This window comes from Notamacropus eugenii, chromosome 3 (assembly GCF_028372415.1).
Source record: "Notamacropus eugenii isolate mMacEug1 chromosome 3, mMacEug1.pri_v2, whole genome shotgun sequence".
In the NCBI taxonomy this organism is placed as follows: Eukaryota; Metazoa; Chordata; class Mammalia; order Diprotodontia; family Macropodidae; genus Notamacropus; species Notamacropus eugenii.
In genome coordinates this window covers 207,953,692-207,972,681 of record NC_092874.1, presented here as the reverse complement: position 1 = coordinate 207,972,681, position 18,990 = coordinate 207,953,692, and the positions used below count along the sequence as shown (strand labels likewise).

General features: G+C 36.8%; 1 protein-coding gene across 3 annotated transcripts in view; it reads right to left on the bottom strand.

Moving 5' to 3' along the window:
- Positions 1-18,990, bottom strand: part of LOC140533858 (aldo-keto reductase family 1 member C1-like) — a 50,359-nt gene that overhangs the window by 13,712 nt on the left and 17,657 nt on the right. Inside the window, exons 1-3 of one of the 3 annotated variants that reach the window (XM_072654184.1) lie at positions 11,622-11,833; positions 5,701-5,868; positions 4,322-4,438 (exon numbers count right to left, since the gene is read on the bottom strand). In XM_072654184.1, coding sequence (XP_072510285.1) covers positions 4,322-4,438; positions 5,701-5,868; positions 11,622-11,708 — 372 coding nt within the window. In that variant the 5' untranslated portion in view covers positions 11,709-11,833. Of the gene's footprint in view, positions 1-4,321; positions 4,439-5,700; positions 5,869-10,092; positions 10,233-11,621; positions 11,834-18,990 lie in introns of those variants that run through there. The other 2 variants (XM_072654183.1, XM_072654185.1) reach the window with 2 other exon arrangements.

Genomic DNA, 18,990 nt, shown 5'->3' with positions numbered 1-18,990 from the left:
AAGAACTTGGGAAGCCAAATTCTAAGACATAGAGGTCAGTGCAACAACCCAAGGAATCATGGCAGAGCCAAGAGTAGTATGACAGGTCTATTCTAGCTCTACCCCAATAGTCCTTAAAATGCCAGTAAAAAATTACTCTAAACAGCTCCTAGAGCAGCAGAAGCCACAAAAAGAAAGAGTGAAAGAGATTTCCAGCCCAAGACAGCCTGGGAGGCTGACAGAAAAGGTCTATTGCACCAGACTCATAGGGGAGCATAGTTCAGCCTTGGTTGCAGGGCATGGACAGGACTAGAGCAAGATTCAGGGCATGGAATCACAGGCATTAGCTGTGGTTCCCAGATATCACAACTCAAAAATGCCAAAAATAGTTTCAAAGGTCAGTGAAAAAGCTCTTTCACCTGCGTGAGAAGGGAGTGTATCTGGATCTAGCCCAAAGGCGGTGGCAGCCACTGCACAAACAGAATCTATTTTTGGAACCCTCAGCCAAAAGACCCTGGGAGAATCAGGCAGCTGATCTGATCTCAGTTCTGAATGGCAGTCCTGGGGTGAGGAGAAGCTCTGACAGTGTGAAGTTGGTAGAAGCTCTGGAGAGGGAACCCTAAGCACAGATCCTGAGCAGAAAAGCTTGTAGTTGCTCCAGATCAGAGCAAAGGCCAGGAGAGGAGTAAACACTTCTCCCTTCATTGTATCCCCTTGGGGGAACTGAGAACTTACAGGTCCCTCAAGGATACCCCTCACTTGACAAAGGACTCAAAAGTTAAGTAACTGACTGGGAAAATGCCCAAAAAATAGGGACAAAAATAAGACTACAGAAGGTTACTTTCTTGGGGAACAGGTATTTTCTTCCATCTTTTCAGATGAGGAATAACAAAGAATATCATCACAGGAAGACCTAAAATTCCAGGCTTTTACATCCAAAGCTTCCAAAAAAATATGCAATAGTCTCAGGCCATAGAAGAACTCAAGAAGGACTTTGAAAATCAAGTGAGAGAGGTGTAAGAAAAATTGGGAAAAGAAATGATAGAGATGCAAGAAAATCATGAAAATTCAATTAACAGATTGCTAAAGGAGACCCAAAAAATGCTGAAGAAAATAACAGCTTTAAAAATAGAGTAACCCAAATTGCAAAAAAAGGTCCACAAAGCCAATGAGGAAAAGAATGCTTTAAAAAGCAGAATTAGCCAAATGGAAAAGGAGGTTCAAAAGCTCAATGAAGAATTCTTTAAAAATAAGAATGGAGCAGATGGCAGCTAATGACTTTATGAGAAACAAGGAAATTACAAAACAAAACCAAAAGAATAAAAAAACTAGAAGACATTTTGAACTATATCAGTGAAAAAACAACTGATCTGGAAAATAGACCCAAGAGACATGCTCTAAAAATTATATGACTGCCTGAAAACCATGATCATCTTTCATGAAATTATCATTATATTTTAGAACCACAGGGTAAAATAAATATTGAAAGAATCCACCAATCACCTCCTGAAAGAGATAGAAAAGGAAAAACTCCTAGCAATATTGTAGCCAAATTCCGGAGTTCCCAGGTCAAGGAGAAAACATTGCAAGCAGCCAGAAAGAAACAATTCAAGTATTGTGGAAATACAATTAAGATAACACAAGATATAGCTCCTTCTACATTAAGGGATTGAAGAGCCTAGAATATGATATTCCAGAAGTCAAAGGAACTAGGATTAAAACCAAGAATCACTTACCCAGCAAAACTGAGTATAATACATCAAGGGGAAAAAATGGTCATTCAATGAGATAGAGTACTTTCAAACATTCTTGATGAAAAGACCAGAGCTGAATAGAAAATTTGACTTTCAAACACAAGAATCAAGAGAAGCATGAAAAGGTAAACAGGAAAGAGAAATAACAAGGGACTTACTAAAGTTGAACTGCTTACATTTCCACATGGAAATATAATATTTGAAATTGCTGAGACTTTTCTCAGTATTTGGGTAGTTGGATGGATTATACACATATAGCCGGAGGGCACAGGGTAACTTGAATAGGAAGGGATGATATCTAAAAAGTAATAAAATTAGGGCTGAGATAGGAATATATTGGGAGGAGAAAGGGAGAAATGGAATGGGGCAAATTATCTCTCATAAAAGAGGCAAGAAAAAGCTTTTCAATGCAGGAGGAAAGGGGGAAGGTGAGAGGGAAAAAAGAGATGCTTACTCTCATCATATTTGACTTAAGGAGAGAATAACATGCACACTCAGTTTGGTATGAGTATCTATCCTACACAACAGGAAAGCAGGGAAGAAGGGAATAAGTGGGGTGTGGGAGGGGATGAGAGAAGAAAGGGCAAATGGAAGGAGGGAGTACTTAGAAGTAAATGCTTTTGAAGAGAAACAAGGTCAAAAGAGAGAATAGAATAAATGCGGGGGCAGGATAGCATGAAGGGAAAGAGAGTTAGTCTATCACAACATGACTATTATGGAACTCATTTGCATAACTACACAAGTATGGCCCATTTTGAATTGCTTACCTTCTCAGTGGGGATGGGTGGGGAGGGAGGAAGGGAGAGAAGTTGGAATTCAAAGTTTCAGGAACAAATGTTGAGAATTATTTTTGCATGCATCTGGGAAATGAGAGTTTACAGGTAGAAGGGTATGGAAATCTGTCTTGCCCTACAAGAAGGTGATGAAGATGGGGAAAAGGGAGGGCAGTGGTGTGATAGAAGGGAGTGGGATTGGGGAAAAGCACATTCAGAATACATGGTATCTTGGGGTGGAGAAGGGAGAGATGGGGAAAAAATTTGGAACGCAGAATCTTGTGGAAATGAATGTTGAAAACTAAAAATTAATTAATTAAAGAGAAAAAAAAACTCAATTCAAGAAAAAAAAAAGAAAAAACCCAAGGAATCCAGACCAAGACCAAACAGAGCCAACAACTTCAACCAAAAGCCCAGCAAGTGCCCTTGCCTGGCCCTGGAACAAAACCCCATTTAAGAAATTGAATACTGAGATGAGTAGATCAAACACGCAAAATAATAATTTAAATAATTATTGATAAACTAAAAAACATAGAAAGGTTTGACAGTGTAACAGATTAAGTTTATAACATACTGGTGCAAATATTCAACAAAAAGAGAACCCCAGTTACTGGAATACATACTCACTATTTAACAGAAACTGCTGGGAAAATTGGATAGTAGTATGGAAGAGATTAGATTTAGATTAAAACCTCACAACTTATGCAAACATAAAATTCAAATGTCTATGTGGCCTACATGTAAGACTACATCAAAAAATTAACTAAACAGTCTTGCTATGTTTCTAACCTACAGACATTTCTCCCTTCTGAGCAGATCTGGGGAACTCACTAGATCTGTGCTTGTCTTGGCCTGAACAATGGGTAGGTAGTAGCACTATTGCTCAGAACTCTCTAATTCAAGCAGTCTACCAGCCTTAGCCTCCCCAGGAACAGGTGTGGAGAAAAAATAGGCAACACCAATATTATGTGACATCTTGATGGACTAAAAATGTAGAGATCTCCAAATGTTCTAGTGGTCTAACATTAGAAAGTCCCTCTCCCCCATACAATGAGAGTATGAACTTGAGGATGGATTATCCTACTGCTGTAGCTTCTTCATGTTTTTAATAAGTGATACTGAAGGTTTTTCTACAAGGACTGCTTTCACAATGGTCAAAGACTAATTGTAAAACTTCATTCTCTTCTGTTTATCCCTCATTCTTGTACATCTTTTTTTCATTAACAGTAAATCCTACCACGTACGTTGCAATTACTTCTTTTTTCTCCTTTGACTGATACCCCAAGACTTTTCTATAAAATGCTTTTTTTTCTATCCTAAGTTGCTATACAACACTACTGATTGGCAGTGTACTCTAAGCTGCCTGAAAGTCGTAAAAACCAAATCTAAATTAAAGGAATATGAACTTGGTATTATCAAGAGCAGATTCCTTAGCACTCTAATAAATCTCTAAGTTTTTTCCTACTATCTTTGACCCACAATTATCGGACCCTGCTGACTGTATGCCTCTCCCTAGAAATCAAGAGAATTCTCCGACACAGGACTATGGGCATTTGCCATCAGGACCAGTCTCATCTCTTAAGGCTAAATCAGGATATCCTTAGGAAACGTGTACTTGTAGGTATCTAATTTAAATATTAACACACTGACACACAAGTCTATCAACACTTATCTGTAGTCCTTTAGACAAAGCCTGAGCAAGGGCAAAACATTTCTCCAATTCTTATGGAAGCAGAACTGAAAAATGCTAAGGCGGAAAATAGAGACATGTGACCCAAAAGTCTTTGTATACCTAGAGGGGGTTCTAGTACTTACTGTAAGAGAGACAGGAAAATGTATAATATAAAGGTCAAGGTAATCAAGCTGGAGGTTCTTCAGGGTCTCTTCCAGGGCAGGCCTGACCAATTCTGGGCGGTGGCATGTGCTCCATAGCTAAAGGGATTGAAGGAATATTCAAAGTAATGTTGTATATTCTTTATCAAAGCAATATCAACAGAAGGGACAAATTATGTCAATGACAGGACAGCAGACTGAGTTCCCAGAATAGCCAAATTACAGAAAAATTATGAAAAGCTCCTAAAGTTCGTTCTTATCACTTAATCTCTGTGCCTGTTCCTTTCTTTGTAAAATGAGAGATAATAAATAAAATGCTATCTAACTCCAAGAGTTCTTCTGAGGTTGAAAAGAGACATCACATGCTTTGTAAACTGCAAAAGTGGCCTCTTTGGGAACTCAAGAAATTTACCCACTAGAGGGAAGGTCCTGAACTGCCTGTTGAAGGAGGTTCTGAGTGAATGTACACCTAGTGTGGAGACATCTCTGAATCAGGGGGTTATAAAAGAAGTACTAGACAAGCCTGGAGCTAGAAAAGTAAAGAGGAGAAGAAGTACTCATGGAGTACCCCTGGGCCAAAACTACCTGACCCACTGAACAATGAAGTCACCTCCCAACTCAAGTTAATGCTAGAATTTTGGATATTCTTGAAAGTGTGTTTTGGAAACCTACTGAGATTTTCTTCCACTTATGCAAGGAAACAGTAGCTACAGAATCAAATGTCAAAAAGATGACAGACAAGTAGGCATTGAGATACAACACTTTCACCTTCACCTTGTCAGTTGGGTAAGTGCCTGGTTTTCCCTATATTGTTTCCTAAGATTGAACACAAAGATGATTTAGTACAACACAACAGACAATAGGCTAGACTTGCAATTTTCTATGCCTGCAGCTTGGTAGGAGGTTTTAGGAAATGGTAATCAACATTGCTATTACTTTAATCCCTTATTATTTTCTTTTCTCTCTATTCCATTATATAAACCTTTGTACAATTTAATTACCTGCCCCCAACAAATTAATGTAATGACTGGCATCTTCTGCAAGTCTCAAGGTCGAAGTGCTAAAAACCAGTCACCATGGGGGACCAAAGGAAAAGAATAAGAATGAGTTAGATCTTGCTTGTTAACTGAGTGGCCAATCTACTTTTGAAATTAAATGACTGAGAGTTAAATTCCATTGTTTCTCATCAACACTAGCTAGCTTTCCTCTTTTCCTTTATGCAGCAAAACTCATTTTGGTTGTTTAGATTGCGTTGGTTGGGAGGATTCCTCTTTGTTCCACATAGGATACTATTTATGGTTAATCACAGTTTTTTTAACATGAAAAAAAATCTCACAAAACTCAATCACTTTTTTGTATACCTTCCCTGTGCAGAATATGTCCTTTCTGGTCACCGTCCCATCTGCAATCTTCACTTGGATGGCCTGTCCAACTTCTTTTTCATTTTCATATAGAAAAGCCCCATCAATATGGCGGAAGCCCACTTGAATAGCCACCTTTGTGGCTATCACAGTTTCATTTTTGGGAACCTAGAGATTCAAAGGGACAGAATTTCAGCCTGGATAAAGACACCTTAACCCAATGAACCTCCTTCCCTAAACACGGTCTTTTAACTGTAGTTTCTCCTTCCCTCTATCTCTCCAGCTGCACTTTCTCTCTTGCTTGTCTTTTTCTTGGTCAAGTGCTACTCAAGTTCCTCCACACACACACAGCTGCATTTTGTTATTTAATTTCTGTAGATCCTGATGCTTGTTTATTTTTCCATTTGGCCATTCTAAGCCATTTTGCTGTTAGGCAATAGAAAGAATTAGACATTTTGAATGGTAGACCCAGGGTCAGCTGTATTCTTTGGCTTAGACTTTAGTCTTCAGATTTTAGTTTGCAGATCTGCTGCTACATTCCATACCTTTCCTCCTCCCACAGCTCACAGTTTAATAGAGTGTTTTGTTTGAAGTATATTGAATTCCAAGCTACTGGAAGGCACCAGAGTACTTTGCAAGAAAAGTGAGCAACACTAATTGACATTGCAAAGTCAGTAAAGGCCTAAAGGAGGAGAAAAGCTTTCAACAAAGAAAAGTGTGAGAGAAAACATTCAGTGCATTAGGGGAAAAATGAAAAAAAGATGAACTTCAGAGAATCACTACCAATCATGGATTGGGGAAAAAGAGAAAATTGACTTGATATCCACTATCCATGGCTATATACTTAAACTGAAATTCAAGAATCCCCTTAAAGGGCAAGACAGAGAGTTCAGAATTACTGTTAGGGAGTCTATACCTATAACCTCAGCTGTCATATTAATAAGGATAAGAGGGCAAAATCATAGAGTTAGAAACATTGGGAGTGAGATTTTGCCAACAACTACTTTAGGTACAGATGTGGAAAGACAAATGAATCAGAAAAGAATTAGAACCATCCGATCAATAAATAGGCGAAATAATGATATTGCAGTGTCACTGGCTACTTAGCTCAATATAACTTATTTTTGAATTATATACAATGTTTTGTACTTTTTGACATGTATGTATGTTGCTGTTATGTATTTTTTTTTGCCGTTCCTAGAGTTTGCCTCATTGGAAGCAGCTTGTAAGTGGTGCTTTGAATTCTGACAGGTATATTTTCTGTATACTGTATTTATATTGTGAGAGTTGTACTATAAGGAAAGCTGAGCATCACAGAATTAATGCCTTCAAATTGCAGTGCTGGAGAAGACTTTTGAGAGTCCTTTAGACAGCAACGACAGAGATCAAATCCATCAATACTTAAAGAAATTATTTCAGGCTATTCACTGGAAGGTCAAATACTGAAGCTGAAACTTTGTGTGGCCACAAAGTGAGAAGATGGGACACAATGGAAAAGACCTGATGTTGGGAAAGAGGAAAGGCAAAAGGAAAAGGGGAAAGCAAAGGAGGACATGGATAGACAGTGTCATGGAAACAATGAACATGAACTTGGACAGACTGAGAGATAGTGAAAGGCCTGTTGTGCTATGGGGCATGGAGTCAGGCATGACTGAACAGCAAGAGACACTAAATGTCACTTTAGGGTGAATGTTACATATCCTAAAATGATTTTCAGAAAAAAAAATTATGGGTTAGAGGAATATAGTACCAGGTTCAGCAGCTTCTCCCACAGACCACTGGTACTATTACCATATTTTTAAGGGAGAATAGAAAGAAGAAGAAAAAAGATTGTGACACAAAGAACAGTAACCTCTCTCCTTCTCCTTAAGGATTACTCTTCATCTAGGTTTCTCTCACCAGAGGAGGGCATGCATGGAATAACTAAGAAGTGAAGAAAAGGCTTCTCCTTCTTCTCTCTGTCTGCTCAAAGGAAAAGCTATTAAGTAAGGCTGACCAGAAGGAAGGAGAGCTTTGGAATCCATAGTGACGAAAAAGACCTTTAGGACAAAGGACCATGTAAAGGAAAGGTGCTCAACCTAATCTGGTCCTTCAGAGTAGAGGAAAGCTAGAACTCAACTCCTAAGGGCTCACTAACAAAAATGAATCAAAAATTACAATAAAAAGCGTTTATGAATGCAGAGTGTACAAACGCACAAACCAGAAGAGAAAAATGCAAAAACTTTTATAATGAAAACCACATGAAAAAAGCTTGCCCATAAGAAAACTTCTATTTTTTTTTAAATTATAAGAGTTTTAAAAAGGTATTACAAAAGAAATCAGAATTATGGAGAAGAGAACTGGGGAAAGGAGCAATAGCTTAAGAGAAGAGGTACAAAACTTTAGAAACAAACTCCCTAAAAATCAGAATGAACCAAACAGAAATGAATGATTTTAGGAGACAAAATGAGAAAATGAAGTGAATGTGAATGGGATGCATTTATCTGTAAACTAGAAGCTGAAATGGATTTGGAAAACAAAATCCAACAATATATTGTTTACAAAAAACATACTTGAAACTCACAAAGAGTTAAATAAAAGGTTGGAACAATAATCTGTTATGACTCAACTGAACACAAAACAGCCAGGGCAATAATGATGATTTTAGTCAAGGCAATAGCAAAAACTATAAAGAGATAAAGAGAAAACTATATTCTGCTGAAAGGTAATGCAATAACTGATTTCATACTTAATCCTTCCTTCCTCCTTGTTCGTCCTTTGTTGCCAGAGAAGATCATGTCATCAGAGAAATAATGACATGACTTGCACTTGACTTTGTTTTGAGTGAGGGAGGGCTGTGCAGGTCACCAGCCTCACTTCTCCTCCAGAGTCATCTGAATCCAGTGACCAGATATTCATCAGGATGACTGGAGATGACCCAGGATGAGGCAATTTGGGTGAAGTGACTTGCCTAAGGTCACACAGTTAGTGAGTGTCAAGTGTCTGAGGTGAGATTTGAACTCAGGTCCTCCTGACTCCTGCACAGGTGCTCTATCCACTGCACCACCTAGCTGCCTTCATATTTAATATACATGTAGTGAATGGCATAACTAATAAAAACAAAGGAAAAACTAAATGAATTACAAGGAGAAACAAACCCTAAAGCTATAATAATGAGTTACTTCAATTTACTCCTTCAGACCTAGATAAATATAACAAAAAATATATGAAAAAATAAGAACATGAACAGAATCTTAGATAAATTAGATATGACAGATATCTAATGTTTATTGAAAGGAAATGGAAATGAATGTTCCTATTTCTCAGCTGTGTGTGATTACTTAAGAATAAAAACAAATGGCAAAAAAGCATAAATGTTATATGTGTATATTGTATATGCTTACTTGTCATAATGCAATGAAGTTATATAAGAAATAAAGGGCCTCTGGAAAAAGTATTAAAAATAAACCATATCACAAAGCTCAACGTCAATAACATTTTGTCCAGAAAGCCTTCCCTTATTCCATCTCTCCCTCTCCCCACTTGGTTATTAGTCTGCACTTCAAACTTCTCATAATTCTTTGTGGTATAACTCTCTAATGCAATTATCGTATAACATATATTTATAGTTTTCTGCATTTGTGTCTTATTTCTCTTTTAGGTGGTCGGTTTCTTGAAATTAGGGGCAATGTCTTAGTTAAGAGACCAGAAAGTATTAAAGTGATTCCAGTTTGTACTCCCAAGATCAAAGGTGCCCAAATACCATGCTCTGTATTTTTGTCAGGGTAATCTTGCCTGGGCTTGTACCTTTCCCTAGCTACTCAGTCAATAAGTCCAGAACTTCACCCTATATAACCTCAACATTCATAAAATTTTAGGTAGAGAGCTGTACCTTAAAATGACAAGTCCCTTCACCATTCCCCCATCCCCTTTTCCCAAAGTCCCCATTTCACCAAAAGGCAGACAAAGCATATCTGACAGTGAGACAGTGACACCTAGGGAGAAAAAGGGTTCAGAGCTGTGGCTGTTTGTCTCTTCTCAACTGAGCTATTTTCCCACAAACCCTAAACTCCTTCAAGAGCCCTGCCATCCTAAATGAAGGAAGAAATAAACTGCCTGCTTTCTGGAGAACACTACGTGGAAGCAGAGAGATGGAAGGACTGGAGGAAAGCTTTTTCTCTTGGCTGGCTACCATCTGTGCTCAGATGTTAGGCAAAAGACACACACACACACACACACACACACTACCCCACTCCCACTATTACCTTTACTATCTAAAATATTCACAAAGCAGCAATATTCACACACAAACAGCACGAAATAAAGCTTTGCTTTCTGTGCACTCTTTTCTCCCCATTGTTCAGACTACTTCAATATCCAGGTGCCCTCATGCTGGTCCTGCGTTTCCTGCACCTGAATTTGCCTTCTCCTCATTCCCTGGAAGGCAGGAGAATCCATCCACCCATCTTCCAACATCCACACTGCTGCACAGGTTCCATAAGTAGTCGATGTTCATACAGCATCACTGGTTACTCTAAGGAGGCCCTCATCTGTGGTACAGATTTACTTCAAAGATGGTGAGAATATACAAAAAACAATGAACAGGCAGACTTCAGAAAAATCTGGAAGGATTTATAGGACCTGATACTGAGTGAAGTGAGCAAACCAGGAGAATATTGGACACAGTAACAGTCACATTGTGCAATGAATGACTTTGATAGACTTAGCTCTTCTCAGCAAGGCAAGGATCCAAGACAACTCCAAAGCACTCAGAATGGAAGATGTCACCTGTACATCTAGAGAAAGAATCTGAATGCAGATTGAAGCACACTATTTGTTTTCTTTTTGGTTTTGGTTTTTCTTTCTCATTGTTCCTCCCATATGTTGTAATTCTTCTATACAACATGACTAATGTGAAAATGTCTAATAAAAATGTTTATGTAGAACTTACATTGGATAGCATGCTGTCTTGTGAAAGGGGGAGGCAAGGGAGGCAGAGAACATTTAAAACTTATGGAAGTGGAGAAAACCAAAAAAAAATTATTTAAAAAAGATGGAGCATGTTCATAATAATTTTGTTATTGGAAGTGTAATTATGAAATGGTTTCTGCTTATGCCCAGAGAGCAATAAGAGCTCCTTGCCTTGCCCTGAGCGAGATCCCCCTTTCCAGTGTGATTCCCATTTCATCCCAAGCCTCAATCAAAGGAATACCAGGCAAAGTTAAGGATCCAGTCAACCACAGGCCAAAAATAATATCAAAATTAATATAATTAAATAAAAACAAAATTAATTTTATGTAATAATTATATTTCATGTGCCTTATACAATTTATAAATGTAACTAAAATAATGAAAACTAATATTAAACCTGGTAAATATTATTTAGCAGAATTTTTTTAAAAACACAACTAAGCAGAAGTAAAGAAAACAGCAGGACCTATTTTTCTCTGAGCCCTCTGCCTCCTGGATCGATCGTGTATAATAATACACAATCCCACATCTCTCTGCTCATCCATTTAAATATCATCTCTCACGATCTCAAAGATGGGAAAGGCAGATATGGCAGACACTATCTGCCACAGACGCTCCTCCCTCTCCTCGTACAGTCCTAAACACTTTTTCAAATTCTGGGCTTAGTGAAAAACCTTCCTCCCTCCCATCTGAGGGCTGATCTCACCTTAACTTTCTTTTCTCAGTCTGGGAAAAACTACAAACCCCAGGGTCTCCATACTCAACCAGTGGTGACTAAATTCGAGATGTGGTACTTTTACACAGTGTCAGGTTTACACAGAAATTCACTATCCTGCATTTGCTACGTAATTGTGTATTTCTCCCCCCAAAGAGTCTCTAACGCCAAACTGGGTAGCACAGGAAGGGAATTAGGATTACACACTTCATCTCCCCTTCCAGCGCCCACAAACCCCCCTGCTCTCTATACTTACACTTCTGGGTGCGTAAGTACCAAATCCCAGCACCGGGATGGTATTCCCATCATTCATTGTCACCCTGTGAGATCTGGAAAGAGCCATTTCTTTTCACCTCACAGGTCAGGTCAGCTCTGAGCAGTCGAAAAACCCACACAGAGGCAAAGACTAACTGACAGAAGCCTTGGCTTTATACACTTCTACTCTATTGCCCAACGAAGCTCAGAGAGAGGGGCAGGGTTTAAAGTTGCACAGGCAGGTGTGGAGGGAGCAGCAAGCCAGAAATCACTTCTTTACAGTTTCCCTAGAAGTGTGGCTGCATGGAAATGTTTGAGTAGATAAAGTATTCATTTGACTTCAATGTGATTGCTGTCCCCTTTTTCGGTAGTTGTTCCTAAAGAATGGTGGGGTCAGAGGGGGACGACAAGGGAGGGAGCGGGGGAGGGCAAGAGGAAGGAAGAAGGGGGTTTAGGGAAGAGAGATAAGGAAGTGGGAGGAGAGTAATGGGAAGGAGGAAGGGAGAGGAAAGCTAAGTAGGGGAGCTGATATGGGCAGTCTTCCTGCCCCTTTTCTCTGGAAGGCAGTACACACTGACTTTGAAAGGAAGCAATGTCCCTAAAGTGCCCCTGTAGGAGAATGAGTTCTGCAGGCACGGCTCCATCTGCCTTGCTTGCCAAAATCTCCTTGTGGTTACGTACTGGGTAAAAGGAATTACTTTTTTTTTTTCCTGTTATTTGTGGTTTTAAACAGGTTTATCTACTATTCTAGTCAGAGTAATATTGTCACTGAAATATTTATTTTTTCCTTTATCTTTGACACTTTTGAGTTTTGAACTGAATTAAGACCAGCATTTCCTAATATTTTTGAAAATTTTTCTGTCTTTTTATAATGATTGGTGTATGTTTTTTAAACTCTTCCACTGGGTTTACCACTTGAATTTTTTAATCTAGTTTCTAATTTGTTTTCTTTTACACTGATTTAGTTTCTGATGAGCATTTTCCTCTGTTGGGTTGATTTACACAATTTATATCACAAATAGTATTTTTTCAAAATCAGCTGTCCACCTGCTACTAAAATGCCACAAATAATGTGCTGAGATTATTCATAGTATGCATTGGAATATGCATATTCCAATTATATTGACTTGGGAGCTGCATTGCTGTTGAATGATTTAACTCATATCCACCTCTCTGTGACCCTATTTGGGGTTTTCTTGGCAAAGATACTGGAGTAGCTGACTCCGAAAGCCAAGCCAGAGCCCGAAGCCACATTCTGGTTTGCCAGGAGATATGACCTTGATGGAGTTGTCCACAAAGCTGAAATAGAGGTGAAATGGCAATGAAATGTCTCAATTATATAACCAGTTACAGGCATATGCATGTAATTTTAAGTGCAGACTCAGACCTGCTAACATATTCCCTTCAACACTTATTATTTTCCATTTTTGTTATCTTTGTCATTCTGATAGATATAATTTCAATAGAAGGAGTCTCAAACTTACTTTAATTTGCATTTCTCTAATTCTTAGCAATTTGGAGCATTTTTCATATGGCTATTAGTTTAAAAGTGTTTCTACAGTTTGAGATCTGTTACCAGTAGGCTCCTTTCCTTCTGTCCTTTTTAAGATTGTTGACCTCTATTCCTTCAGATTAGGTGGTTCTAAACCACCCCAAGATGTCCATAGTTTTCAAAGTGTTCTATGACCTTGGATGGGAAAAATTACATATTTATTTTAATATAATTCATTTCTTTTGTAATACTATGTATTTTATTTTATGTATTTAAAAACATTATTTTGAAAAAAAAGTTCACAAGTTTTACCAGACTGCCAAAGGGGTCCATGACACCAAAAAAGTTACCAACCCTTATTCCAGATGAATTTCATTATTATTTTTGGGGGGTTCTTTAAAATAATACTTGGACTTTTTGGAAATGAATAAGTAAATTACTCTAAATTATATTACCTGTTTTATTATATTGATTCAGAGTACCTGAACAATTACTATTTCTCTAATTCTTTATGTCTACTTTATTTTCATAAAGATTAGTGTAAAGTTATATTCATATAGTTCTGTGTGTCTTGGTAGCTAAACTTTCAAGTGTTTTATACTTTCTACAAAATTATTTTAAAGGGAAGTATTTTATGCAAATTTAAAAACTCTGAGGTACCACCTCACACATATAAGTTTGGCTAATGTGACAAAAAAGGAAACTGATAAATATTGGAGAAGGTGTAGGAAATTGAGACTTTAATGCATTTTTTGATAGAGTTGTGAACTGATCCAACCATTCTGGAGAGCAATTTGGAATTATGCCCAAAGGACTACAAAACTGCTCAGCGATGCCACTAATAGGTCTGTATCACAGAGATCATAATAAAGGACCTGCATGTACAAAAATACATCAGCTCTTTTTCAAGAGGCAAAGAGTGGAAATTGAAGAGATGCCCATCAATTGTGGAATGGCTGAACAGGTTGTGTTGTACTATAAGAAATGGCATAGGCACATTTCAGAAAAACCTGGAAAGACTTACATGAACTGAAGCTGAGTGAAGTGAGTGGAACCAGGAAAACATTGTATGCAGTAATAGCAACATTGAACAGTGATCAACTTTGATAGTCTTTGATACACTGATCTATGAGAATTCCAAAAGACTCATGATGGAAAATGCTATCCACATCTAGAGAAAGACCTGTGAAGTCTGAATGAAAATTGAAGCATACTGTTTTCTCTTTATTTCTTTCTCATGGTTTTTCCCTTTTGTTCTGATTTTTCTTTCACATTATGACTAATGGAGAAATATGTTTAACATGACTATACATGTATAGCTTCTATCAGATTGCTTGCCATCTTGGGGAAGGGGGAGGAGAGAGAGGGAGGGATGAAAAATGTGGAAATGAAAATCTTGCAAAAGTGAATGTAGAAAACTATCTTTACAAATAACTGGAAAAAATAAAATACTACTAAGTGGAGAAAAAATAAATGGAAATATTTTAAATGATTTCTCTTTCTATATCTTCCTGTTAGGTTTCATTGGTAATATACAAAAAGGCTGATTTATGAGATTGCATTTTGTATTTCACAATTCTGTTGAAGTCATCAGTTAATAATTAGTTGACACTCTAAGGTTTTCTATGTATCAGCTCTAAGTAATCATCATATCATCTACAAAAGGGCATTAGTTCTGTTTTCTCTTTACGTATCTTTATTCCTTCAATTTCTTTTTCATGTCTTATTGCTATTGGCGTCATGTCTTATGCAATATCAAATAGTAACTCTGATGATGGAAATCTTTGCTTTATCCCTGATCTCAATGGAAAGGCCTCCAGTTTATTCTCATCAAATGTCATGCTAACTCTTGGTTTTAGATAAATACTTCTTACCATGTTATCAAATTTATTATATTGATGTCACTACTTACTATATTAAGGAAAGATTTATTTATTCCTATGTTCTGCTGTGCTCTTAAAAGAAATTGGTGTTGAATTATATCAAAAGATTTTTCAGTATCTATTGATATGATCATGTGATTTTTAAGTTATTGCTCCTATTAATACTGTCTAAAGTAGCCTTAATTTTCCTAATATTGCATCATCCCTACATTCAGGATATAAATTCAGCAGGGTCATAGTTTATAATATTTTCATATGTTGCCGTAGTCTATTTGTTAATATTTTATTTGAAATTATTGCATCAGGGTTTTATCATTTTCTTTCTCTTCTGATTCTCCACAGTTTAGACATCAAGATCAAAAACAAACTTTCAATCTCAATAATTAAATCCTTACCTACTGCCTTAAAGGCAAACTGAGTGCCTTAAAAAAAAAAAGTTCCAAACTTAAGACACAAAACAAAAAAGGAGTAGATAAAGCTCTGGATCTGGTCAGGAAGACCTGAGTTCAAATCCAGCCTTAGACACTAACAACATGGAGTGACTCAGGCAAGTCAGTAAACCTCTGTCTGTTTCAATGTCTTGAACTATGAAATGGGATAATAATGGCATCCACTTCCCAGGGGTGTTGTGAGGATCAAATGACATCATATTTGAAAAGTGCTCAGCATGGTGCCTGGACATACTTGGCACTTAATAAATGCTTGTTTCCTTCTTCCTTTCACATAAGGGAAAACAAAAAGGATTCTATATGAAACCATGAATCTCAATAATATATAACTTTTTTATAAAATTCTTAACAAATTCTGTACATTGCTTGCAAAACTACCCTGCTTGTCTGTGCTTCCTTCTGAACTTCTTTTTCTTTGATGTTTTAAACTGTTAAAAAGGTGCTCCTTCTTTTTACATCATTACATTACATTCTTCTTAGCCTCTTTCTTTCTCTTTCATTGGCTTTCCCCCAATGAAAAGCAGAGAGAAAAAGAAAAAAATCTTGTAACAAGTAAGTGTAATATTGCAAAATGAAGTCCTACAGTGGCCATGTCTAAAAGTGTATCTCTGTACCTCCCAGCTCAATTCACTCTCTGGAGTTGGCCATCTCCACATCAGCAGATTTCCTTAGTTCAAGATGTCTAAACCCTAGCGCCTGAAGTCCTGATTGGTCGTATCAGCGATTACTATGTCAAGTGAGACTACAAAACTGAATTCATTATCTTTTCCCCATAACCTTGCTGTCCTCCTAAGTTCTCTAATACTCTCAAGTGTACCACCATCGTTCCAGTTATCCAGCCTTTAAAAATAAGTGTCTTATATGGCTCCTCACCTTCTCACTACTCATAACACTCTGTTGCCAAGGCCTGTCAATTTTGTTTTCTTAACACAAATTACTCTTAACTATATGCCCCCATCTCACCTCTGTTACTGAAATCACCTAGTGCAAGTCTTTATCACCTCTTGCTTGGACTATTGCAATAGTTTCTGGTTTACTACCCTTCCTCAAATCTCTTTCTAGGGAAGGTAGCCTACCCATAACAGCTATTAAAATTGTACTCTAAAGCAGCAATCCTCAAAACTATTTGGTATTACTAAGAAATAGAGGGGGAGATGAGTGAAATAGGTTAAGTACACAAGACTCAGCAGTCAATGATTATAGAAAACTCCTATTTGATAAAGCCAAAGAACCTACTTTCTGAGATAAGAACTCACTACTTGAAAAAATTTGCTGAGAAACCTGAAAAATAGTATGGCAGAAACTGGGTACAGACCAACATCTGACATCATATTAAAAAAATAAAGTCCAAATGGTTACACGATTTAGATATAAAGGCTAATACTATAAACAAATTAGGGGAGCAAGGAATAGTTTTTCTGTCAGATTTATGGAGAATGGAGTGATTTATGACCAAAGAAAATATAGAAAACATTATGAAATGAAAAATGGATAATTTTGACAATATTAAATAAAAAAAATTTTGCTCAAACAAAGTCAATGCAACCAAGATTGAGAGTGAAGAACACTGAGAAAGAATTTTTATAACTAATGTCTCTGATTCTTTTGAAAAACATATGGAGAACTGTCAAATTTGTGAGAACAATTCATTCCCCAAATGATAAATGATCAAAGCATATGAAAAGGCAGTTTACACAGGAAAAAAATTAGCTATCTGTAGTCATATGAAAAAATACTCTAAATCACTATTGATTAGAGAGATGCAAATCAAAACACCTCTGAGGTACCACATCACACCTATCAGATGGACAAAACAAGAAAATGATAAATATTGGAGAAGATTTGGAAAAGTTGGAACACTAATTCATTATTGGTGGAGTTGTGAGCTGATCCAACCATTCTGGAGAGCAACTTGGAACTATGCCTAAAGGGCTACAAAAATGGGCATATTCTTTGACCCAGCAATATCAGGTCTAGGGCTACATCCTAAAGAGATCATAAAAATGGGGGAAAGACATATGTACAAAAATATTTATAGCATCTCTTTTTGTGTTGGCCAAGAACTGGACAGGAAGGGATGCCTATCAGTTGAGGAATGGCTGAACAAATTATGGTATATGAATGTAATGGAATGCTATTGTGCTATAAGAATTGATGAACAGGTGGACTTCAGAAAAACCTCAAAAGACTTCTATGAACTGATGCTGAAGGAAGTGAGCAGAACCAGGAGAACGTTATACAGAGCAACAACTACAGTGTGTGAGGCTGACCTTAATAGACTTAGCCCTTATCAACATTTCAAGGAACTAAAACAATTTCAAAGGACTCATCATGGAAAATGCCATTCACATTCAGAGAAAAAACTGTGGAGTCTGAATGCAGAGTGAAGTAGACTGTTTTCTTTTTGTTTGTTTCTTTTGTTTTGCTTCTTTCTCATGCTTCCTCCTATTCATTCTAATTCTTCTATACACCATGACTAATGTAAAAAATTTTAATGAGAATATATATATATACATATATGTAAAGTATATAACAAATTGAAAGCAGTCTTGGAGAAGGAGGAAAAGAGGGACAGAAAGGAAATTTGATACTTACGATAGTGAATGTTGAAGACTAAAAATAAGTAGATTAACTTTTTAAAAATGCTGCATCTTTAACCCAGTCCACAACCTCATTATTTTGCATCTCAGGACAGAGTTTTAAGGAATTCAAAATCCAAGAGTCCTGGGTTACTCTAGTCTTAGCACTGTGGCACCACACTGCTGTCTTGTGTCCACTACTGTCCTCTTGTGTCCACTACTGTTTTCCTAGACTTATAAGATGTTCACTTTGTCTCTTTTCCTTTAATTAAACACCCTGGAGCTTCCTGAAAATTTATATTCAAATATAAGGCTGCTGAAGAAAGGATCAAAAATCAATTGGAGACTAAATAATTTAATTTGAAAAAACTGATTAGTCAAGAAAAAATAGAGAAATACTAGAGAACTTCATCAAAGAAAATGATGAGACAACATACCAACATACCTAAAAAGAAAAACATCTTTTATCAACAAAAGAAAGAACAGCTCAATAAATCTGGCATCTAAAACAACTAGAAATGAAACAAATTTTAAAACTCCAAGCATACATCAAAATAGAAAAACCAAAGAAGCAACTGATTAAAATTGGAAGCAGAAAATCATTTAATAAATAAAACAGGGAACAGGTTTTTTAAAACTTCAACAAAATAGATGAACCATTAGGAGTGTGGTTAGCAAAATGATAGAGGAAAATCAAATTTCCAGTATCAAAACAAAAAAGGAAGAACTCATAATAGATGAAGAGGAAAAAAGGTTACTATTAGAAATTATTTTCACTAATTAAATGTCAATAAAATTTACACATTAAATAAAATGAATAAATATCTACAGGAATACAAAATTTTCAGATTAACAGAATAAGAAATAGGCAATTTAAAAAATTCAAAACTTTGACAAATAAATTGAATGGGCCATAAATGAAGACTCAAAGGGGAATAAAAGAAAAAGAAAGAAAAGTAAGATGAAT